The sequence below is a fragment of the Hirundo rustica genome, chromosome 1 (genome assembly GCF_015227805.2).
Source record: "Hirundo rustica isolate bHirRus1 chromosome 1, bHirRus1.pri.v3, whole genome shotgun sequence".
Classification (NCBI taxonomy): domain Eukaryota; kingdom Metazoa; phylum Chordata; class Aves; order Passeriformes; family Hirundinidae; genus Hirundo; species Hirundo rustica.
The window spans coordinates 135,265,596-135,291,939 of NC_053450.1; the positions used below are offsets into that span (position 1 = coordinate 135,265,596).

Below are 26,344 nucleotides of genomic sequence, written 5' to 3' on the forward strand. Positions count from 1 at the left end.
ACTTTGGGGTTTTTTTACTTATTCTGACACTGCAGAATCTTAGTTACTCTGACCACCCATCAAAAGGCTTAAGTGTGCAACCACTCTGTAATCTCCTCCAGCGATGAGAACTGCTCCCTACCACCTTCTCTGGTGAATATGAAGAACTCACGACACTTCTCTAAATTGACTTTGAATACTTCTAAGACATTGGGAATCATCTATCAGAACTACAAACCCCTTGCCAGCCTCTTTGCACTGATGGGCCCAGAAGAATACTATTAGTTTTTTGTTTCGTTAACTTCGCTTATTAGTCTAAAAATTTTAACTCTGCTTTATATTGTATTTACATTTAACATACCATAAATACAGATTCTTCCTTTTTTTTTTAAGGTTTGCACTATGTTTTCCTTCCAGACACACTCTTAGTTTCTCATAGATGCCTCTTTTACTACTTAGGCCTTTAACCACCCCCCAGGTCTCTTTTGTTGGGGGCTGTGGAGAGAAGGTGTAGTTTCCACAGTCTTTTTGATTGTTGCACAAAAGCATTTTGTCCTTTTGGCTACTACTTAAGTTTCTTCATCTTTAAGTAACTTCCTTTCTTGGTGCTAACATAGAATTAGTAGTAAATTATTTGAATTCTTTTTATTTCTCCCTCAAGACACAGAAGATATATTATGCAAATCTTAACAGAATGGCTCTGTTAAGGTCCTTGGAAGAAGAATTTTAAAATTCTTAACACTGAATGTGGTATCCTATAAACTGTGCTAATTTATTATCTTTAAAAAAATTCACTACTCAAGTGAAATGACGACTGAGGATTTGCAAGACTTCAATCCTTCTATTCCTCATTCCCACTGTTCTCAAAGTACAAAATTTTGGCTATTTCAGTGGCTGTTTGAAACCTGCCCAAATTCCTGAAATGCTGTAATGGACTTGCAAAAACATTGTGTTTGCAAACAGAACCATAACAGCTAATTTTTAAAATGCACTTCAAATTATGTAAAAAAATTAAAGCAAGGTATATACTTACTAATGAAATACAAGAACTGTTTAAAAATGCAGCACCACATAAGTTTTTAAATATGGCCAGTGTACAAAATTCAATCAGTTAAGCAGGAGGGTAATCTAATAAACTTGGGTTGTGCTATGTTTCAACTGAGGTTTTTTCCTTCAGCAAATCATTAATACCTTTCAATGTTACTGGTACCACAGCAGAGCTACTGAACACGTGTGCTTGTGCTTCAGTCTCCTCAGTGCAAAGCCTGGCCCCTGAACTGAAGAGGTTCCAAGTGTTGGGGTGATGGCCTTTGTACTGTCACAGTTGAGAAGTGTGTGGGGACAGAAGCCTCCACTACTGGTCAAATAGACAGCATAAAATGTTTTAAGCAAGCTAAACCTACATTGACAGATGAGCTCAAATTGGTGCCCTAAAGGGCATCAAATGGTTTTTAGAAACAGGCAAAACAAATGAGACAGATGGGTTCTCAGATACATTTACTAAAAGACTAGAAAATTACTAAAAACACATGCAACGGCTTTCAGTACTGGCTAAATCACCTTGCTAATTCACATCTGCTCCACAGTTCTGAAATTCTAATTAGGTCTGATCTTTATACTTTCTGAGATTCTGAGAAACTTAAAGCCTTGGATCAGATAATCACAAATTTAAATAGTACATTTGGAGGCAAAGCCTTTAATTTTCCTTAAGAACAGACAAACAAAAAGCAAGCAAAAAAGACTGTATGGAGTTTGAAAGACCTTATTTATATTTGTGTTCCACACTAAAGAGACAGAACATCTAGAACCCAAACACAGTAGGTTCTCAAGACAACAGTATTAGGCAATATATATTTTCAAGAGGAGATAATTTAAGACTGCATATTCTATGACTTGATCATGTCTTTTCAATACAGCAGGTCTTTTGACTGGCTCTTCATATATCAATTCATATTTTACGTGCTATGCACAATAAAATAGGACAGGGTTATGCCACAAATGCCCTAAAAGACAAATAGCCAAGTGGAAAAACCACTGTATGAAGAAAGATTTCTGCAGATATATTGAAACAGCAGAACAAAAAGGCAAAAGAAATCTTCTCAGACCTATTGAACAATGGCTTTTTTTCTTTCCTCTCCTTTTAAAAAAAATGTCTTTTGCAGATTTCACCACTTATTCATAATATGTCATAATATGAACATGAGCCTTTTGTCTTTCACTTTCTTTTGGTTCGGGTATGTCCCTATTATGTCCCTATTCTAGTTTTTACTCCTATCCTCCAGAGAACAACACAGTAAACTTCATTACACTATAAACATTTGAAAGAAGAGAAAATGGGCTCAATCACTTTTCAGATGGCTGTGTTAAGTAAACTCGCAGTCTCCACAGTCATTCCAGTTTTGACCCAATTAAACTAGACCAAATGTTTACAAGAGAGCAGAAGCAACTTTTGGAGCAGTACAAATGTCCAAGTGTTCGGCTCTCCTTTCTGGGTCAAGCATTTAGTCACATGCTAAGTTTTGACACTGAAGGTTAACTGCTGTCACTTAATGTAAGTCTCGTCTGTCCATTTCAGAGCTAAAACATTTGAGTTTTAACTCTAACCCTGAGAATCAATGTGTTATTTCTGAAAATAAATGGCAGTTATAAACACTACTAGGTCCTGAGTGCTGGTGGAAAAAAACTGTAACTTGAAGCAGTTTCAGCTCCCAATGCTGCAGAAAGATCCAAGGGTAATCCTAACTTGCCCCTGAATACCTTGACTGTTTAGCTCCTCTGTCACACCATTTCACCTGCATTAATTTACAGAAATATAATCCCAAATATCTCCTCAATATATATAAATGCAGTAGGTATGATGTGTACTTTTTGCTTCTAGTTATCACTACTGAAGTTAGAGACATCTTAGTTTTAATTTCTCCCATTTAATTTAGATCTTAACACTTCAAAATCACATTATGTGCCCAGAATGTAAAGTAGGAAAAAAGAAAAATTCAAACCAGGAAAAACACCTAAAACCAAAACCAACCCAAAATTATAATAGATATGTGGTACACTGAATCAAGAAAAAAGCCTTAAATTATAATTAATGTCATTAATTGATACTTCTGCAGTATTTAAATTTTATTATACTTACTATTCAGGATCTGAAACAAGGTCCAGAGCCTTCATTACATCTTCTAGTAGTGTATCAGGTATAAACCCATTATCTGAAGAAGTAGCAAAGTTTCTTGTGAGGAAAAGAAACAAAATGCTTTCCAGGAGAAGAAATTTCACTCAAAAATACAAATAGAACATATCTTTATCTGTAAAAATTGCAAGCAAACGGTGGGGTTCTAAAAGGAAAGGAGTTTTCAAATGCTTCTCTCACACTTAAAAAAAAAAAAAAAAGCACAGAAACTGGATTTATCACTCACACACTTAGAAGCTTAGTACTTGCTAAGAATTCAATCTTTGTATAGAGTTCTTCACTAGGTACCTTGGGATAATAACTGCACTGTTTTTCCCTTTGATTAGTTAAAATAGTACCTGAATGCTAGATAGCCTGTTTTCCAAAACATAAGAAAATTTTCTGTGTATGCTGCATACATTCAAGAACAAAATCTCATGAAGAATGAATCATATAAGATCAGTTGTTTTATGAAAATTTAATATAGGAGAAATAAATTTTATTTAAGCTTTATGTTAATTACAAAGAAAATAACAAGGTTAAAAAAGTCTCTTAAAAACTCTACTTACTATTGCACAACTTCCCTTATTGCAGAATTCTCAGACAATTTCTTCATGGAATTATGGAATGGTTTGGGTTAGAAGAGGCCTTAAAAGATCACCTAGTTCCAACCTGCCTGTCATGGGCAGGGACACGTTCCAGTAGGTCACGGTGCTCAATGTCACTTGTACATTGACTCCTGTACTGAACATTTCAAGGACTTTCATTCCTCTCTTAATGAGTACATTTCTGTTAAAAAAATACAAAGTACAGCCCTTACCCTCAGGGTCATACGTCTGGAAAACTCTTCTTGCTTGTTCTGAAGGTGCTTCAGGAGCAACAAGGGCCATATCCTATGGGGATGAAAAAAAACCCAAAAAGAAAACTTACAAAGTATTTTCACTTCAGATACAGATTACTAAGAAAATATTCAGCCATACTACACCCAGTTGGAGCCTAAATTAATGAAAATTTCAAAACAATAGAAGCAAAGTTAAAGTAATATGGCAATTTTGCTAATAGTGACATAAAACTCCTAGATAAATTTTATGCAAGCCTTTTCGTGCGAATGTTGCGGCACAAAATCTAATTGGAAACTACAATTCCAATCATTTGTACTCAAGAGCTCCAAGTGGGAAAGCACGTAGAAGAAACTAAATTGGGAGGAGTCACTTTCCCCTGCTAATCCTAATGAGAACAACTTGAAAATTGCTTGCTTTATGCACTGAAAATATAAATGCTAGATTTTCATATTAACTCAGTATCACAATACTGTAATTTTAGGGATCCATAAATATGACTTAATAGAAACAAATCCACTGTTTAATGGAAAATTTTCCACTGATTTTATAAATGAACGATAACTAGAACATTTACAGAAAACTAATATTTTAACAGTGGATCTTCATGTTTACATATGTTCCAAAATCCTTTAAAGTATTTTCAGATAAAAAGACTATTAGCTCAACACAGTTTCATGATACCGAATAATGTATGAAGTTTTGCAGTTGTTGAGCACATACTGTCATATTGAGTAACACGTTACTATATAAGGCACATACATACACTATGAAATTTTGTAATATGTGACCAACTCTTAAATTATTTGGAATACAAAACATACTAAGCAGGAATAGATTTCATTATTACAGTGCATTACAATAAACTAATGCAAATATTTCTCAGTTTAAAATCAATGATGCCATAGCATATAGAGCTTAAGATGATTAGTGATCTCAATATTCAGGATTTAACTCTGAAGTAGGGATATTTTAGTGGTAGCTTCTTATTAGCAAATCAGCAGCTAGCAAAGCCTACATAGCAAGGAATTTCCAATAGCATAGAATTTCCAATGATATGGAAGGATATAACCCAAAGTAACTTCCAATGGCACAGACATATAATTTCAAATGTAAACGACATAGTTCTACTTTGGTTTACAAGTATACAGTTCCTTCCACACAGTCTTAATGTAATTCAAGAATAAAGACTACCATTTGCGTTGTTCTCACTACCCACAAATTATCTTGTTAATGTAGTACTTTCCACAGTTTCACGTGATGCAAAACAGATTCTTTAAAGAAAATCTCCTGCAACTGTCAACATTTTTTTGTCAACAATTGCAAATAGTGCGCATTTCTGTCAGCATTTTAGTTTTCCAGGTCCTTAGTTTTTCAGCTCATGTATGTATACATGGGAAGAACTTAGAGATCATGTCACTAAATGCTTTAGTCATACTGAAAATTCTCTCTTTCCAAGGAACTTTAAAATATGGTAAAGCCTCCATACTGTTATATATTAATATTTTTTATTCACCAAATGTGATTTACTGATGCTCTAAACAAGTTCAGATGGAACTCAGAAAAGTGTGCCTTAGAGAGATGACCAAAACTCCAACCTCTCTTTCCTGTAAAATAATTCTAACTTTTCACTGAGATTGTTGTCCTATAAAAAGTTTTAAATGCAAGATCCTTTACATACAAATCTCATACAATCTCTTAACTTATCATGTCATTAATTTCCAGTATCTACATAACTTTAGAAGTTCAATTAGTCCGTATATTTGTGTCTGGGGGAAAAAAATACCATAGCTCCTTCATGCAATAAAGCTGAAAATGTGATAAACATCTAACAAAAACATATTTCAGCTGCCCAAGCCGATATTTCACCATATGTGCCAAAATAGATTCCCCACTCCAGCCTTACGAATTGTATTTTGATGTAACCCATGCAGTGAAAGTTCCATATAAGGGAATCTCATAAACAGATAATTACAATAATTATTTCCAATACTAAGTACAACATGTCCAAAAAATCATGTTTCACTCATTGGCCCTTGTGATATACAAACAAGTCATTTTATATTACTTTGAAAAGTTATTCTCAACACTAGTACCAGTTATTTTAAGATCCCATGTTTAGCCTCGGAGGCAAAAAATATTCTTCATAAGTTTTAATGAAAACGTTCCCAAACTTTTGATTCTACAAATCCAAAGCAGAACACAATGGATAAGCCATACTGAAATCCTGGCTATGAATTTTTACAAAAGTCACATCCTAGAAGATGCATTGCCCTGAAAAATGAAATCTGCTTGCATATGAACTGTTTCATGGTTCTACACTATCACTATTGAGTGACATGTAGAAGAATTACACATTGTAATACTAACTTTCTTAAAAATTCACCTGGAAACACCACAGAAACCCTGATTGTTCATCAACTTTTTAACTTGCCGTAACTTAATCGCATCTGGAGAACTGAAGTTTATTTAATCTAGTCTTGTATTACAGAGAAAAGTGTGTATTTTTCAATGCTATAATCAGTGGTTTTCAAAGCATCAACTTTTCCAAAAAGGCTTCCTAAGAAAACAAGGTTGATGGGATCTCTGAAACTGATTCCCATCTCTCTAGCTGGGTTCTGGATCCATTGCCCAATTTCAATTTTACAGAGGAAACAGGAGTCTCATAACTAATAGCTGAAACTGGATGCCAGACAGACTATCTCAGTAAGGAGTTGGTTCAAAAAGAAATTTGATTTTATGTGTCAGCAAGGTTCCTTTGGAGGTTATCTTTCAAAAGAGAAAAGACACTTCACACAATCCTACCGATGTATTTTGTAACTGTATCATTATAATTTGGACATACAGGTCTTTCACATATGTCCAGAAGGCATTTCAAATTGGATAGAGCTCTGAAGTCAGAATGCCCAACTTCAGATCCTCCTGTGGTTGTCATCTTCATTTTTAATGAATCTCCACATCCACCGCATGTACCCCAAAGGACACAGATAATGTTCTTATTCAAAAGGTGAAGGGATACTGCTACCAAAGGCAGAACTGAAATGCTCTTTACAGCCTGAGATACAATTCACTTAGCTAAGAGAGAACAGAATGAGTTGAAAGTAGCTTTATTTAGGGGTAAGGAGCAGAAGTGCCATACGTATCACCACACACACAAATGAGTTTATGTGTCCTAAAGGTATCAGACAGTTTTACTTGCTGGGACTGGCTAGGAAGAAAATGAAAAAGTAAAATTTAATGAAGACTGGTATCAGCTGAAAAGCAGGAAAGCTATCATCATTACAGTAGCAAAAATAGGTTCAAAGTCTTAGAGTGATACAGAAATCCACTTGCTGACTCTCTTTAAGATGAAGAAGGCTCAGCAGAACTTAGGCATTGCTTGAAATTAAGTAACAGCTGTTTTTGTAGATTTTCCTAGGAGTTATTTATCAAATCAAGGAAAAGAGAGTCCCTAAGATCTAAACCGGGAGGTCATTATTACCATCACATAAAGAACTGAACAGTTATGGGCAAGTCATAGATCTTTCTTCCTCTTAGGCATCACTGCTGAGGTATGAAGTTACTGGTTCTAAAAATACCAACCTAGCATCCAATGTCAATCCAGGCAGACTACGGTGAAGGGTCTGTCTGAGAAGGGACAGTTAGAGAATTATGCTGTGGCAACAAAGCTAATCAAATCCTAGAGCACTTAGCTGCAAAGTCAGTCCTAAACCATTTGATATTATTCAATATAAATTTAGTTTAAAAGACTATGAGTCTGGTTCTGAGCAGAGGGATGTCTAATGCAGAGCAGTTTAAGACTCTCATTTGTGTTCAGGGATACCATCCACATCAGTTGTTTGCAGGGGACAGTGCCCTTGGTTGTTGCAGTGACGGCAATACCCTGCACAGACTGCTTACCATGATTTTCTTGCTCTGGCCAATGGAATGTGCCATTGCTCTGCAGCATACTATCTTCCACGAGAGAAGGCATTAAAAATTCCAAACAAATGGAACATACCCAAAGAATACTTGAAGGAGTAAAAGGTTTTTTCCCACTTGAGAGATGCATATGGAAAAAACTGAAGGAAAAGTCCTAGACTTTTCTGTCACTATACAAGAGCTCTGCAGCCACAACTATTTCCACTTCAGAATGACAGGTGTCAAAGATCATATACTGTATACTCCTAAGCCTTGAAGAGGGGCTATGAGTCTATCTGGGATTCAGAAAATGCAAAAAAACCCCAACTTTTCTTGAACACGAAGATAAGAAAAAGACACAAAAGGAAGAATGCAACCCCCAAAGTAGCAGAGCTCTTATCAGAAGTCACAAAATAAAATAAAATACAGGCCTTGTAATTTAGACCAGAAAGACAACAGTTTATCTGAAAGTGTTCATTAAGGGACACTGGTGGTGGGGGAACATTCACAACAAGCAATTTGTTGCACCAAGGTGGTTAAAAGGAAGCGAAGTGGCTCTAGCTGTACACTGCCTTGCAAAAGAGAAACGACTGCATTTACTTTACAGTACCTGCAGTACCTTGCTGAGCACAGAAGAGAGTTCTCAATAGGGAGGAATGAAAAGCTACACATGCACTACTTCAAATTCTTTTCCACTTTCACCCATACTACCAGACAGAAAAGAGAGCCTACTTGATCCAAGGGTGGGGTGAGGCTGTGGAAGAAAAGCGAACAAAAACCAAAGAAGAATTAATCAGAGAAATCTGAGGACCCTGTCAGCCTATTCTTCTGGAAAGCAGAGCTTTTAACATGCAGTCAAGTAAGTTACAGAAACCACAATATATCCTCCATTCCTTTGGGCAAGGATATATTTGGTTAGTTTAACAAGACAGCCAACAAAAAAAACATCGCGTTGCAGTTTTTAAAAATAAGGGAAACTCAAAAGTACAGTGAATACCTGTTTAACAATTACACTGCCACAGATGTTGGTGGTTTAGTTTAAAACATCAGAAGAAGGCAACAATTCATTCGGTGACTCATTAAAAAATAAGAACTTCTTCAACATGTTCCTTGCTTTCGTGGACAGATTACAAGAGATCACTGTAAACCAATAAAGATTAGGTATATAGTATTTTTCTTTTTCAGTTACTAGCTTGTTTTGCTCATCAACACAAAACAAGGTCTTTGCCTTGAAAGCAAAAATGTATTACTGGAATTATGGGCCAAGAGTCAGCAAATTTGACTTTACTGGAATTCTTATCTAATAACTAAATTACATACTATTCTCCAATCACAAGCTTAATCTGAAAGGGCAGCTTTTCAAATTATATTCACATAGCTTTTTTGTTTTTGGAAGACAGAATACAATGCTATACAAACATGAAACTTTGCTCCTAAGAGGAATCAAGCTGGAAGTGGACAAATTCCATGCTTTATGACTTCCAAAACCTCCACAATATAATTCACTCAAGATGTACTTTAGAAAAAAATTAATATCTAGTATTAAATACTATTTCTACATCTAATACTATTTCAGCCTGTAGACATGAGCTGATTGCTGTACAATACAGTGATGAGTATTAACATAACAATTCTATTTGGGAATTACAATAAGGAGGTGGGAAATGAACATGTACGTCAGGAAAATTTGATAGCAAAGTTTAAAACCAGTGAAGACGTACTGCAAAAATTTAAATCTTTCTAAATACAATTCTCACAATACTGTAAGCTGCACTTAATGTTGGAAACCAGCTTATAGTATTCAGTTTCCCACTTAAACCATATAATTCTCTCTTGGGATGGCAAAAACCTTCTGGCTTGGTTCAATCCAGAATGATGAAATGTTTTTGAAAATAGACTGGATCATTTATTTTATAACTCCAATATGCCAAGTGTTTCTAAAGGACAATTCTTAGTCTGGCTCATTAACCAGTAATATTTTATGGCTTTTCATGTGAAATGCACCAGCCCTGTGAAGCAATGAAGAGAACAAGTTATTAATAATGGCATGTGATCCACTGTTATTTAGTATTGGTAAGCAGTATTTCAGGTACTCTTTATAAGCATATGTTGCTACATGTACAGAGAAAATACTAAATATTCATGAACATCCCAGTTTCATATATTATAGAAACTGTATTGCCATTTATGTTCATATTTGAAGTATATTATTTCAGATAGCTAATTCTAACAGCAGCAGAACAGAGCAATTAGCTTCTATTAAAAAAACAGTATGTTTTATTCTTTTATTAATACAAAACATTTTTTTTCATTAAAGCTGCATCATACAGTAAAGCCCATCTCACTTCACTCCAACTGCATGAGCTTTCTTAACTACACATAGGTAGTGACTGAATTTCTTCTCTAAATACACTTGAATTGCTTCAATATTTTCCTACCAGTCTCTGACAACTTCGGCACCCCTCTGTAACAGTTATTTTTAAAGTACACATATAAGATACCCCAAATAATCAACTGGTAGAGGAAAATGGCATTGGACTCCTGGTAACACACAAAGAAAACAGATTTCATAAGCTTCTTATGTAAAACAAACCAACACTGGAATAAATGTACTTAAATATTGAAATGAGGTTGCTACAGTTTTTGAAACAAAAGAATGTTATTCACATAGCTAATCACATGTCACTTCTTATGTAAGAGGAGAAAGATAGAAAATGAAGGCAATATCTAAAATACCACTAAATGTGCTTTACCTTTGCTAGGAGTTCAAATGTCTCTCCTCCATAGAAAACTCCTGTCCCTGCCTTTTCTCTGTATTTCTATCCTTCCACATTTAGACTTCCAATTCTGAAAGTAGAGCTGCCTTATCAAAAGAGGCCAAAGATGTTATTTTTATTTTGTATGCAACAAAGTATGAAAGGAGTAAATAAAGAGATGAGAAACTTATTTTTCAACACTTTTTAAAAAGTGGCTGGAAATTGATTGCTAAAGATCTTTGCGATTGTCCTTGGACTTAACCTGTTGCTGTATTCACCCGATGTTCCCAGGGGTTCCATAGCTGTCACATATATTAAGGTTTTGTGGATCAAACAGCAGCTACAACCCAAACTGATTTCAACCAGGTTCCTGCCATTTATAAAATGAGCTAAAATCTCCTGACAGAGTTTCCCTACAAAAGTTCAGTCCGTCACGTCACAGGTTTATTAGGCAGTGTGTGAGTTTTGCAAAAAGCGGAACTTGGCACAAAGTTTCAGAACTACAACAGTTACTATTTTAAAGCTTATTCTTATTACTGAAGCATATGTTAGCATATTGAAAGTCTCATTTACTCTTTCTAGTTCCTGCATTTATCCCAGTAGGGTTTGGGAACATGGGAATAAAGTAGACTGAACAGAGAATAAAAAAATACGTAATCCTCCACTTCCAAGGACACATGGTGCCCTGCTCTGAAAGAACATCTGGTCTTCAGACATTTTGGAGAAAAAAAACATGCAAAGAGATAAATTGCCACAAAATAATTACCCTGTTGTTTTGCCCAAGAACACTTCACTTAAAAATATCTTTAATAGGCATTCACTAACTATATTTAAAACTCTGCTTCCTACGTTCTGAAATAAGTTAACGACTTCAGGACATTTTTTCAGGAAGTAAAATTATGAGGGAAAGAATGATTCCTCGGATTCCATCCAGAACATGTATTTATAACGAGGGAGCAAGGCTTAACAGCCATAGAGATACATAAGAGATTCATTCTCTCAAACAGAACACACAGCAGGCAGACAATCAATTCATAAGCTGGAACTACCATTGTGTCACAGGGTGAACACTACATTCCCAATTCTAAGTCTTAGAATTCCCAGTATCATTATCTGGTATTAAAAATATGCAGTTAGTAGGTGACAATTAAAAGATAAAGTAAAAGGGAAGGTGCTTTGTAAAGCAAAGAATGGATGGTGTGAGCCTGGCATTATCAAGGTTTATGATTTCTACCTCTTACCTCATAAAGGTACACAGGATATGTGGAGAAGTTGTTAATTTTATTTGCCTTCACTTCATTGTGTTACTATAAGTGTATTAAATTCCATATTTTGTAAGACAGTGGTTTAGCTTTTAGGGCTCTTATAAAAAATTCTGTGTGGAAATGACTCAAAATTTCTATTTCAATATTCTGTTTCTAGAATGATTCCATGAAGATAACCACTGATTATGAATATACTACTTGCTGTCCTAAATTGGTTTATTTACTCAACTACTCTGTTTAATAACCTTTGATAATCTCACATATAAACAGTTATTGGGAGGAAGGAAAAAAAAAAGGAAATGAAATGAAACTTTTTTCCCCTCTCCATGTGCTGAGGTTGCATCTTACAATGAACAGCACCTTTTACCTCTGCCTTATCTCCAGCATAAATACACGATTGTGCCAAAGCATAGCGTGAACACTGGAGCATAGCACTGCATTTACAGAATTTCTGGAAAGGAGTGTTCTACTGCTTTTAACTAATACCCTTCTTTCAATGCTTCTCTTGATGCCAGATAAATTATTAAGAAATAAAATTGTCTTCCTAACTACCTGTGAACTATATAATGACTTGTAGACTAGCAGGAAATGAAAATGCACTAACTCTATTAAAGGAAAGCTTTTGGGTTAAGACTTCAGAAGATCTTTGAGGGAATCAAGAAGTTTATGCTTTTCCTCCCCATTTACTCACAAATATTGGATGAACTACAAATTGCTTAGGGTGTAATAACACTTGCTCCACTATCCAAAGTGGTGCAAATAAAAAGGGCAGTAGTATATCCAAATACATGCGAAAAGCTAAAATTTAAAATAATTTTGAACACTAAAAAAAACATAGTTTAAGTGTACAAATGAGAAAAAGGCTTATGAAGAGTTTCACTTTTCAGGCCAACATCTACTGTGAACTAACCATTAACTCATTCACAGCTTGGAAGCTATCAGGCACTGGAAGGATTCCAAGTTGTGCCATATAATATTCCATAGCAATGACCCATAGTAGAAGGAAGGTGGTCTGTGAATAAATTAGGCAAAAACATATTTATAAACAATACCTAATTTCAGAACACTCCCAGCAGATTGCAATAGCTACAAACATAACACATGCCAAATGCAGGACCCAGTGGTAAATGTTAGTGCATTGTGTGAGGTGGATATGTTGGGTGACCAGGAGGGAAAAAAGTAACACAATACACTAGAACCTGGTATATTATAAAAGGTATGTTTAAGAAAACTCCAGGTGAGTTCTCAATAGATGACTGTATCCTATTACATTGCTATCTGAGCAATTGGATAAACAATACTTTGCTATTTAATATAGTTGAAAATGAAACAATTGTGGCAGAATTAAGTGGGAGTTGTATGTGGAAAGGCTAGGGCACCAGACTAGTGGAAGAAGCAAATCATGGAGGAAAAAGCCATTAGTATTTTGCTTTTCACTTGATTTGGAATTATGAATACCTTTTTTTTAATGCAACAATTCATTAAATATTGATTTGATTTTTAAATATTTCAAAACTATTAAAAACTCTATCTATTAATTGTATTTTAACAATGAGCCAGTATGCCTATCAATCCAAATTTCAAACCCAGAATTATTTACCCATTATGTAATGACTCAGGCCCAATGTCTTTGCTGTGGTATCAAATATAACTAGAAACAACATTTGTTTCACACTTAAAAGGGATACAGAAGATACAAGTTCTCAGCCTTTGTTTCTATTTAGTATCTCTACTTTCACAGTTTAATAGAGTGACTTATAAAACACAAAATTGCATTTAGAAATTTCTTTGATGTGTTTACTACTTGCAAACCACTGTGCACATACTACAAAAAAGAATGAAAAAACTGAAATGTATTTCTTTAAAAATCTGTCTTTCCCTTGGTAGGCTAATGTACATGCAAACTAGATGTTGCTCATAGACTCCTCCTTCCAGAGACAGGAGACTGCAATTCCTTCTAGAAGTTTTCCTATGAGTTAGGACCCAATTTGTTACTTTCCAGCCCCTAATTTCAGTTTACATATGGAAGTCATACATGCTAATAGGAGGAAAAGGAAAATGTACTCCTCAGGACAGCACATCCTACAAATGGGCAGGAAATGACCCACCATTTCTATACCGCTCAGTGCATTTTTCACAACACGTGTTTTACCTGCTCACACATTTTCCACTAAACACAGAGCTACCTCATGTTCAGAGACAATGTATCCATCAAATCACTGCCAAAATATTGCCTCAAGGAAATAACTACCTATTAGTCTCAAATATGTTCCCACAACCTATTGCTAATTTTGAAAAATCAGATGAAAGTTTGTTTTATAACCAACTGAAATGTAAACTTAGCAAGCAGAGTAAAGTAGTAAACAGAGCACACACTTTGAAGGAAACTAGGAAATTGGCAAAATAAATTGATAGATTACCTGTAGAATCACTTTTCTCCCTAACTGTATTTAAAATAGACTTGGAATGGTTAAAGAGACACTCTTCCTAAAAATGTTTAAAGTGATATTTGTGGTTATTACTTAGGTATATTTTCTTTGTATGTTTTCTCATTCATAAGTTCTGCTACGATATACTAAATGGAGAGCTTAAGACTTTGTGGGAAATTCCTTCATTTTTGATTTGTGGATCTAGAAAACATTCTCTTATTGCACTGGTTTTCTATCCTTTATTCTCTCATCCTACCTTCCTTCATTTTAAAGAGTATCTCATCTCATGCAACAAGTGATAGTGCTTTATTTTCAGTTTTTGTATCTAACTGTTATGGGATGGAAAGTTTCTATTAGAAGCGCTAGAACTACTTCCCATTCCCCATTTTACAAGATTTTATCTAGGCATGGAAACAGCATGCCCAGAGACAGTGCAAAGGGCTTCTCTCATCTACTTGAGCACAGAATAGTATCAAAATGTGTAACATTTCAGGATAAATTCTTTTCAGTAAGTATAGCAACTCAGAGGGTTGAGTTGCCTTCTCCAGATATATATATATATATATTTTTTTTTTTTTTTTTTTTTCAGTAAAGCTGAAGTAGACAAATGATTTCTGCTGTTGCCTCACACATCTGCCCCTTTTCCATTTAGGTGTCCAGACTGTTCGAACAGAACCAATTCCTTTTACTCCTGAAAACTAAAGACCCTAAATCCACATGCTCTGTAACCACTTCCTGAAGTGCAATCTTCAAAACGTGATTTTAATTTCTTCTCTGTTGAAAACATACTTTTTCAAAATTTGATTACCTGCATTTACTGGTCATGGAAGAGAAAAACAAGAGGAAATGCATAGATATTTTTCACTACCTTTCCAAAGTAGAAGAGTTCTTAAGTTAAAGGATACTCATCAATTACTTTTGTAGAAACCAAAGTTGTTAACACATACTAATAATGACTGAATTTTTTACACACGCATCTTGTTTCTTTCCACACCACTGATAATCTCTGATGGTATTCTGAGCTTCAATGCTGTACCAACTAACACTCCCTCTTAGCCCAGCTCTGGTAAACACCACTGACCCACATTTAGGCTCTCCTACAGCAGTGTCAGTGTGAGCTGAGGTGCCCCTTGGTTGAACTCTGATGAAAGAGATTGTTTAGGAAGAGAAATAAAGGTTCTTTTTTCTGGGAGACAATGCTATCAAGGATGCAGAATAAAGGCCCTACGAATGTGTAGAACAGGTTACAGTGATCAAAGCCAAAGAAATTAAAAAATGTAATCCAAAACCAATGTTGTTCCAGGAGACCAGGACAGGACATTTTCCTTCAAAAGCAGTAATTTGTAACTTACTCAGATTTTTCAGACAGGTGTTTGCTTATCTGACTCTTCAAGTCTAGAAATGCCACAATGCTCTAACTGAAAATGGATAGCCAATTCCGTTGTGGCCTCTGTGCTCAAAGACCTAGAAAGAAACTACAGGAATTTTTAAAGACCTACACAGCTGAAGTCTCCCCACAGACAGTTTCAACCACCTGAAGTCACCAGACCGACATTTATTCCACGCTGTCTTTTCACTTTCCACGAGTTTGAATTCAAACTTCAACACAATGTGGATTTGCATGTCACAGACAGTATTTAGAAAGTACCTATTAACCTCCTGTTGTTCTTCCTGTTGTTTGCACTGGAAAATTTTCTTGTTATATTTTGCATAACATTCCAAGTCGCTGGTACTCTTTTATACAGTGTCTGACCACACTTTGACACTCCTAGAAGTTCTGCATTGTCTCAGCTTGTCATAACTCCCCATGAGTATCATAAAAGTAATTAAGAACTGCCAGTACAACATTTCATCCAAGTTACAGCGTTATTTAGAGCTACCCCACTTCCTACTCTCTTTTATCCCTACAATGAAAGAGAAAAAACATACAAAAAGACTGTAGTTATAAAGCTGATTTTTAGAGGACATTTACAATACCAAAAATTTGCCTTTGCACCATTTGACAGTATGCAGGGAAACTCAGTGTGTCAGATGAAAGATTCCTTGTTTGCTTTTGTTGGACTGAAGCCATTTGAAAGTTTTCTATTCACTGAAAGGAAGGTTATGCAGGGAGAGGCAGAAATGATGGCTGCTTAGATTTAGTGGCCTATGAATAATCTACATGCTCACTTTGTCAGGCAAAAATCTACCTTACTGCAAATGCACAGTCCATGACCATTAAGAGTAACAGCCACACATTTTTTCAGAAAACCTTAAATTTGGACTGCTGAGCATTAAGCAGCTTTCTGATTTAATACACACAACAGTTGTGAATAAAAGAAAAATAATATGATGGTACTACTTATGGTATTTCGCTACTGAACCCCTGCAATGATTCACCAAGTTTTTCAACTCTACTATGACACACATAATTATCAGAGTTCTGAAGAACTATTTAGGTTATACAGATGATTGTATGTGCTTTCTGACTCCAACATTTACCCATCTGCGGAACAAGCTGTAGTATTTTTGCACAAGACAGTCTACTCTAGATAGGAATTTATGGAAGATGTGAGGTTTCGTTTCATGTAGTTCCAGATTCTATTTTCTTTCCAAAAGATCTAACTGCAAATAATTATTTGGCTGATGACAAGTTGGTTAAGGCCCAGACAACAAAACCACTGATACTGTCTTCAATAAAATGTGCTTCAATCAGAACTGCTGTTTCAATGAAGAAATTATTTGTTATTTCTCTCTACCTCCAAATCTCTGTACTAAAACGAGGCTAATAGCTTACTGGATATGTACAGAAATGCTATGACAAGTCAACATGTGAAGATGAAGACCATGCAGGTAGAAGAAAACTTACTATTTTAGTAACAGGAAGTACTGCTGACCCATTGCAGACTTGTCTTAAAATTAGGAATTGACTCATCTGTATCTGTTTACAGCTAGTTCATGCAGCAGCAGTTACAAGAGAACTTAAGCCCAATTACACACTTTAGTTAATTAATTTTCACTTTAAGCTACAAGTGTGAACTTCAGCCAAAGAGATTGTGTTGCATTTTGCACATTAAAATCCATTGAAAATATACAGAGTTTTAGAATGGCAGCTATGAAGAGATTTATTCATTTTACAAAATAAAACATTTCTCACAGTCGCAGCTACAACAGAATGGTCCACATTCAGAGTAGTGCAAATGTATACTGGCAAACAGCAACATAAGTCTACAATATTAAATGAAAATGTTCTGTGATAGAAGAGCATGGTGGTTTATTGCTCATTCCACTGATAGGAGAAAAAATTTATCATTCATATAATGTAAAAAATCTGAATGGAATATCTAAGTACTAAAGAACAGCAGCCAGTTTTCTTTAAGTAGAGCAGTATGCAGAATTTGAGTAAAATCTTTTGCTTGTTAAATCTCCATGCTCAAGGAAATGAGGATTTTGTTCTGCTCCCTAAATTTCCAATGCTAGTTGTCTATAGCAACAGTAGCCTAGGAAGATTGCTGTTTCTAGACGAAATTACTCAGCTAATGACAAAACTGACTACTGTTCTGCTTAACAATTGCCTAACATTATTCTATTTTAAAATAAGGTTTTATGCTCCAGTAAAATATATACAGTATGAAAGAATTAAAACTCGGGGTTTGTTTAATTTAATCTGCATTAGTTTTGGTCCCACAGTTCATTTTTCCCTTTCCATTCTGAACATTTCTTTCTCATGTAATCAAACTCAACATCAAACTAGAAGCTACCCCCTCAGTGTCAAACACCAACTATAGAACTACACGTGCTACTTTAACAACTTGCTGATTAACCACGTGCAATGAATGCAAGTTTCTTCCTGTCGTTTTTGACATGTAGCTTCAGTTGATGCAATAATGGTTTGTCAACACAATTTGTATCTCCACTGTACCTGACACCTCTGCTCCACCTGAAATGCTCAACAACTGCTACTTTAGAAAGGGTGAGGTTAGACATGCAAATTCAAAAACTAAGAGCTTTTACACATCTTCAGCTCCTGCTTTGCTGGAGCAAAAGCTAAAATAATAACAAAAAAAAATCTAGGAAATTCTTTGCCAATACCATGTCAATTCTTTATTCTGCTTTTTCAGAATCACAAGCTGAAGTTTTACACAGCCTGAGTGGAGTCCAGTGAAGAAAGGAGAGGCTATTAGAGACACCAGATACTGATACTCAGTTACACTAAACCCAGGACAGCCTTCTGCATCCTAAGAGAAGGAGCACTAGAAGTGGCTTTCTGTCCAGAAATGGTCTCTGTAGACATTAAATATTAGCTGTGCTCACACTGGGACAGAACGCTGGACTGGCGTAACACAGCCATTATACCTATTTGCATCACACTGCTGTCTGTACAACAAGGTACTGACTTTGATGGTATCATTCAGAAAATCTGGGGATAAAATTCCAAAATTGAAATAAACAAACTTTACTAGGAGAGACTGGGGAGAGCATAAAGCAAGAAAAACAAATATCTAAATGTGAATAAGGATTTTTCTATTTCATGGAGTAAGGAAGAAAGACTATTTAGCTGATGTTAGGGCTTAAAAATTCGCAAAAAAAAAAACCCTAATGTGTAAAACTGGCTAATTAATGTCAAAGATTTTCTAAAATCTAAGTTTAAAGATTAAAAAATACTACTACACAAACTTTCAATATATTGTGGAGGTCTGCTTTTCAGTAGGAAAGATCTAGGCATTTGTGTTGTTTTTCTAAAGATTAGGCAAAAGTTTTACTTACGGAAGTTCAGCAGTTTGAGAATTTACAGCTTTATCTTTGTCATATGTTCTAGCATTTATTTTTAAGATTTATAATTAAAGTTTTAATTAACATTTAAGATATTAGGTACAGGGAAGTTAACTTCTAATAGGTACCAATAAATATACTAGGAGGTACCATTCAAAGTTTCAATAAAATTTTTAATCAGGAACAAGTGTTCTATTAAAAAAAAAACCAACAAAATGCAAAACAAAACAAAAACAACTCAAAATCTTCAACTACAGAAACAGAAATTGTCTCCTTGGAAAATCTGGTCTAAGATTCTAAACGGAATGTCCTCTCAAAAGCATTTTATGTTCCACAGGCTACAGTAGATGTCTAAAAGAATATATATGAAGAATTATTCTAACAGTCCCGATATCTATTTTTAATCTAGAACAACCAACTGTAGATTAAAAATTGTGAAAGTGCTGTCAGGGAGATGAAAATTACTACATAAATCTCTTGCACTATAGAAATTTAAGATAATACTTATCCCAAGCATAGTGTTCCAAAGCATAAACTATCCCCAGCTGAATAAATTAATCTAAAACCGAAAGACTTCACACTGCAAGTGATGAGATATTGCTGAAGTATGGGAACAACTCTGCCTTCAAGAAAAGGCTTAATTACAAGTTTTAGTAACTGTGTTTTGTACATTAAAGCCACATAAAACTCACATTGTAGCAATATCTGCGCTTTGAATTTATCTGGTGTTTATCTGCTTGAGGTTACCAAAACCGCATCTAACATACCTTGGCAAAGAAGACTGTGAGGTGCGTTTCACTGCCAAGTATCCAAATGGGAAATTTTGGAGATTTCAAATAAGAGCCAACCTAAAAAGGTACAACAAAATCAGAAATACAAGGCAAACCCAGAAAGCTCATCTAGTCAGTGATCAAGTTAACAAAAAATTAGTTAGTTTTCAGAACAGTTGGGGCTCCACTGATACAAAATGTTCAACAAAATGATATAAGCGTTTAGCTTGCAGGCAAGTACTATGCTTAACAATACTATATTCAGGTGCTAATGAAAGGTAAAAGTCCACTTGATTTATTAGGTGGTTTTGGATTAATTAATTCAGAATAGACATTTATTTAATAAACAAAGGGACAGCCAGTTGTAGTCAATACACCAACATTCTGCCAACAACATTATTCTCTCTAACTCTGAGATCAGCTAAAGGAATTTAATACAGACTCAAAAGAAAGCAAAGAGCGGCCAAAAAGATTCAGGAATTAACGAGTACTAATGCTGTTGCAAAAGTAGTCTTTGTAGAACAGCCAGGACCTGTGACCCCTGATAAATTCAGAGAGGGCTGCCTCCCATGGGTGGGATCCCACGCTGGAACAGGGGAAGTACAGATTTCCTTGCAGCCCATGGTGAAACAGCCTGTTCCCTGGCAGCCCATGGAGGACCAGCATATGGACTGCACTAATGGGGCACTACAGCAGGAGACCCTTGCTGCAAACAGGCTGGGAACAAGCAAAGGAGTTCACTGCACGTTAAACCAAATAACCTGGCCAAAAAGGACCACGGGTGGAGGTTGTAATGGATGTTTTTAATCTGTTGTAAACCGTGATTTGAGTTGCTGTTACAGGAATTACTCCAGCTGAACGAATGGAGGAGAAACCCTACAAGAAGCAGCTGCAGCACAGCAGTGACCCGGCCTGAGCTGGCTTTGGTGCCCAGTGATTCCACGCAGCATCACGTCTCCTATCCCAAGTGACCACCAGAAGAGATGGAGCCTGAAGCCATGGACTAGTGAACTCAAAGGATGTTTTGTGGACATTGTACAGGCATTCAGCAGGGGTGGTCAGATGAAGGGAATGACATACATATTTTGTATCAAAGGGTGAGAAGGAGGGTGGTAGTTAATGAGGTTGTATTGAACAGTGTGGGACCTGAGCATGACATAAATGGTACGGAAGAAGGGGTGGAATGTGCTGCTTTGGAACGAATAGGGTTAATTCTCTTCACGGTGGCTGGTATGGGGCTGCATTCTGCGTTTGTGCAAAACACGTGGTTGATAATATAGAGATGATTTGTTGTGGCTGAGAGAGCTTACACAGAGCCAAGGCCTTTTCTGCCTTCTTTACAGCCACACTGGCAAGGGAGATGGGGTGGAAGGGAGGCTGGGAGGAGACACAGCTGGGACAGGTGACCGAAAGTGAGCAAAGGATATAAAGTGGGAGGGAAGAAGTAGGAATGGGGGGACATTTGGAGTGATGCATTTGTCTTTCCAAGTAACTGTTACGCTTGATGGGACCATGCTCTCCTGGACATGGCTGAAGAAGCTGTAGTCAATTTCTTGTTCTGCTTTGCTTGTGTATGAGGCTTTTTTCCCTCCCTATTAAACTGCCTTTAACTCGACCCATGCGTTTTTCAGCTTGAATCCTTCTTACTCTCTCACTGATTCTGCTGCTGGGGGAGCAAGTGAGCAGGTGTGTGGGACTTGGTTGCTGGCTGTGGTTAAAGCACGGAATTTCTCAAATAAAAACCAGAAATCAAGAAATTCTGTCACAACAGGAAGAAACAATATGGACTAAGGTGCACATCAGCAACTTTCAAATGTTCGGAGATAAATACGTAAAATACCATTTAAGTTTTGAATAGGTTATATTTAGAATACAGTTGCTTAATAGTAGTTTTATAATTTTTACTTAGGCATATTTATTTTAAATGGAAGACAGTGACAGCATAAAAAGAGATCATAAAACTGCAACATAACAGCAAGCTATTTTGGGACTTCACAGTTACCATCTACATAACCTTCACTACAGTTATTTTAATAAAAACATAAGCTTCTAACTAGCAATAATCAATTGCTGCAATAAAGTTTAATTTAAATAGCACCAAACAATATTTACTCAGTAAGATGCATTTAACAATTTTATCACACATTTGTCTTAATATATTAGTCTCAGATTAAATTTGGACATTATTTGAAAGTTCTTTAAGATCTTCAATAGTACACAATAAAGCTTTTAGTAACACTGTTAAAAAAGCCCACAACACCTTAACAAAAGAAAATTTTTAAATTATGTAGAAAACATTACAACATTACCTTACAATATCTCAGAGACTCCATCAACGTCAAAAAGCCTACTGTTGCCTGTTTGTGTATGCCAAGAAGTTCTGTTCAAAAGAAAACACAAAATTTATTCAAGAAAAATCTGCAAGTCCTACTGTAAGCCATTTTTTCTTACTTTCAAAATTAGTCATTTAATAACAGTTTAAGTTATGCAGTTTTAGGAAAAACAGCAAATCATCAACGTATATACAAAAATGGTAATTTCTCTCCCTATAAAACAAGATCTCTATAAATAAGATCTCTCTCAGTATCTCTCTATAAAGTAAGATCTCTCTGTAAAATAAGATCCAGACTCACGGTTTTAAGAGCTTCCTGTTGATAGCCTCTTTTGAAAACCTGTTGGACTTTGTAGGAGAGGAACAACTTGCAACTTACATCACAATTATTCTTAGGGAAAACTCTAAGAAAAACAGCTATCTTGAAGAGAAAATCCCATATATATGCATAAATGAATGTTTCTCCCTCTTTCCCTCTTTTTTCCTTAGAGTTCCTTGGCCATATTTATCTTAACCATTTCAGATTCTGAATAATAAAACACAATTTTGGAAATAATAGTTTTGTTAGCAGAAAAACTAATTTGATTTTCGATACTGACTTCCAGTTAAAGCTCTCAAACACACACACAGCTGCCAGGAACAGCTGAAATATTTATGTACTACTGATTGGAAGAGCATTTACGGAGCATACTTGAGGTCCTCTAATATAAAGAAAAAGTACTTCAAAATTCAAGCTTCAAACCTAATTATAGATTTGGAAGAAGCTCTGGGCTTTCAGATACATCATCTAAGGAGTTCCAAGTATGCCTGCTTAGAACAGCTCTGCTAGATCCCCCAACACCGTCTAACAAGAGCAGCACATACTGGAAATGTATACTATGATCAATTTAAGAATACCTGGATTTCCTTTTTTTGCTGAACAATCTTTCATATTTGAAAGTTCCCTCTAAAACACTAAGTCTCAAGTACAATTTTTCACACCAATCATTTGTGTACAACAGCATAAAACTGACATCTTTATCCAAGGGCTAAAGCCTCAGGAGCACAGCAAGTGAAAGAACCCATTCTGAATCTAAAAGATTTGCAGAAGTGAGCTCTGCAGTACCAGGCATGCCATCCTCCCTTAATCAACTTCAAGTTTACCTCACTGAATTTTGCAATAGTGAAGAACAGTTATTATAGTAATGGTTTAATTTTGCCCTCTACTGTTAAGCAAAAGTCCCCATACATTCAATTCTGAAAATCAAAACCCAAAAAACTTACAAACATTAGCTTATTCACTACCTTTGCGTCTAGAAGTACAACTCCTTCCTTAGAGTGTGAGCTATACATTTTAAAAGGCTCTTTGCAGTGAAATTCTTTGATCTGAAAGCAGCACTTTAACAGATTACCTTCAAACTTGCTTGGACTTAAAATATTCAGGGGTGCATAGATTATTTTTTGCAAAACCCCATTATCTCACTGGCTTATAGCTGAGTGGCTATAAATTGCCATACACTGAGACAATTGATCCTTTCTTTGAGCTGGGGGAAAAAGAGCTATAGCCCAATTAAAAAAAAAAACAGTGAAGAATCCTGTGAACTAGGGAACAGCTAAAACACAGAAATAGCACATTTATGTGTGCAATGAAGGAAATGAGTGGCAGAAGTAAGCAATAGTACATTAGAGAAGTAATTTTATGCATCACATATATTTCTTAAAAACCAGTACCACAAATCAATGTAAAATTCAGTCTGCTAAACTAGGGCTTCAGATGTAGGAGCCAATACCTGGGTGCAGAACAACAAAGTAATATTTAAATAATATTTATTATTCAGAAAATTATTCAAAATAATTCTAAGATCAAGTACTTTGTTCCCCTGACAGATAACTAGATGAGAACGCTCACTGATAACTAGAGAGTGCTGGGATTCTGTCTGCAACAGTAGTCACACAGTGTGAATATTCTTAACAGTTAGTAGTTAAGCTACACAGACTGCATCTGGAAGTTCCTAGGTTAACTTCAGCTTGTAGTCACTGGTCTACCCATGCCTCCTTCAGAATTAGCCAACAGAAAGGAGAGACACAAACCCAAAAACTCTCAGATGATTTACGAAGAAACAAAATTAGATGCACTAAAAGTTTATTCTGTTAATATCCTCACCCCACAAAGAGAGAAGATGACTGGACGACATCTGATAACACCAAAGATCAACTAAGAAAATTAATTATTTACGCCTCTTGTCACAAAGTTTGGTTCCCTTGCTTGGAAAACGACTTTTGCAAAGGACTCAAATGTCCGAGCACATTTCTGCTAGCACCCGCATCGGCACAGCGCCACCCAGCGGCCACAGCAGGCCCACCAAGCCGCGGCCCCGCCCGCAAGAGCGGCTCCAGCCCCGGCGGCACTCGCGGGGAGCTGCGACCGCGCCCGCAGGAACAACCGCGCGGACAAAGCGTAAAAACCCCCCACCACCTCCCCGGAACTTCCCTGTGCACAGCTGTGGCAGCAGAGATCAGAATAAGAAAAAATGGTTTGAAGGAGAACACGTAGATAGTCAAAGAAGAAATCATTTCACCGGCATTTTTGCCACCAGTGGCCAAGAACAATTCCAGTCGCTAACTCGTACCCTATTTGGCAAATACGCAATACTGTGGGAGTCAGCGCTCTGAGTACAATCTGCAAACACACCGTAATTCCTCACTTTTGAAATTAAGTCTGTGCTTTCGTCACTGCTAAAATTAGTGGCAGTACCTTTAAAATGGCTTATAAATAATGTTAATTATTTATTAATTAAAAACTACTTATCTAAATAGTTGAACAAGAGGTAAAGTGACTTTAGATAACATCTGAATAAAACAGTATTAAGGCCTTGTTATTTTGACACCTGCACCCGTTCTGGATGAAATGCTCATAAGCATTGACATGAAAGAAGCTAAAGGTTTTACACACAAAGAGAAACAAAATTCAAGACAAATGCTCAAAGAAAAGATGACAATAGGGTATCTATACTAAGGAAATGTGACATTGTATCCAAAATTCAGCCTTCCCTAAGAAGTTGTGAACAGTACCAGCTGCTCTTTATCTTTCTTTCTGATAGACTACAACAAATCACTTGGTAACAGATATGATTATAGACTTATGACAGTGAAGAAGCAGGTTCTGACTGTATTTATCCAAAGGCTTCAAGAAAATGGAGGGCTCCCATTAGTAAAGTCCAATTACATGACTGGTCAGAGAAAGTAACAGGACATATAATACCAGATCCTTAGGAAGTACTAAAGATCATTTTCTGTTCCTCCACTCTCCACAAAAAGAGACAGACTCTATGGGAGTTCTGGCTGTGGGTTTTCAGGGCAGAACTAAAAACCTAAATGCAGACTGTTACTGTGCCCAAATCAAGTTCAGCATTTTCAGAAAAGGAGAAAAATCCAACTTGGATAACTAAGAAATAAAGCCTACCAGAAAGATAATCTGAAAGGCAAAGGAGGGAATGAACTCAGAGTTTTTGAAAGCAATATATTGAATTGCAGAATAACGACTTAGCCTAATGTAAAGGAAAGCTCTGAGAACAATTCAGACTGATTGATCGATCATAATCTAAAAATTCACACTGATAAATCATAATCAAAGAGAAAAAATTAAAAATACTGAAGAGAACATACAAATAAAACCCAGAAAGGTAATTGAAACAAATTTCAATTAGAAATAGGTGGGATAAATGATTACAATGTCAAATAGAGGAAAGCTAGATAGAATATCCAAATGACATTCTGTAAGTCTAAAAGTATAGGCTGCATGAAATCCGAACCAAGAGCAAATCTAAGATGTCTCAAAGGAGATTATACTACCTGTTCACCATCAAATCAGGGCATTTTGGTTCAGGTTTTGCATGGATCTGTCCTGAACCTCATTTCAAGCAAGTATTTTCAGTGCTGACTTAGATGATGGAAAATCATTGCAAGAAACACGGTGATGAACCTGAGCTGGACTTTGCAGCAATGGAAGAAAACGCTTTTACAATTTAAACTGTTCCTGTTTCTATATCATCTCTGTTTGTAAAATGAAACGCAAACAACACAGAAGCCCTCTAATCATGAGCCATCACTGAATCACTCCACTACATCAATGTCTTTCCTTCATCGGGGAGCCCAAAACTGGACACACCATTAT

The 26,344-nt window shown here is 36.0% G+C and overlaps 1 protein-coding gene across 3 annotated transcripts in view; it reads right to left on the reverse strand.

The window, feature by feature from the left end:
* Positions 1 to 26,344, reverse strand: part of MINDY3 (MINDY lysine 48 deubiquitinase 3) — a 49,574-nt gene that overhangs the window by 6,503 nt on the left and 16,727 nt on the right. For all 3 annotated transcript variants that reach the window (XM_040078869.2, XM_040078888.1, XM_040078877.2), the window contains 4 exons: positions 22,169 to 22,239; positions 19,857 to 19,937; positions 3,969 to 4,041; positions 3,116 to 3,188 (listed from right to left, as the gene is read on the reverse strand). In XM_040078869.2, the coding sequence (XP_039934803.1) occupies positions 3,116 to 3,188; positions 3,969 to 4,041; positions 19,857 to 19,937; positions 22,169 to 22,239 (298 nt within the window). The remainder of the gene's footprint in view (positions 1 to 3,115; positions 3,189 to 3,968; positions 4,042 to 19,856; positions 19,938 to 22,168; positions 22,240 to 26,344) is intronic.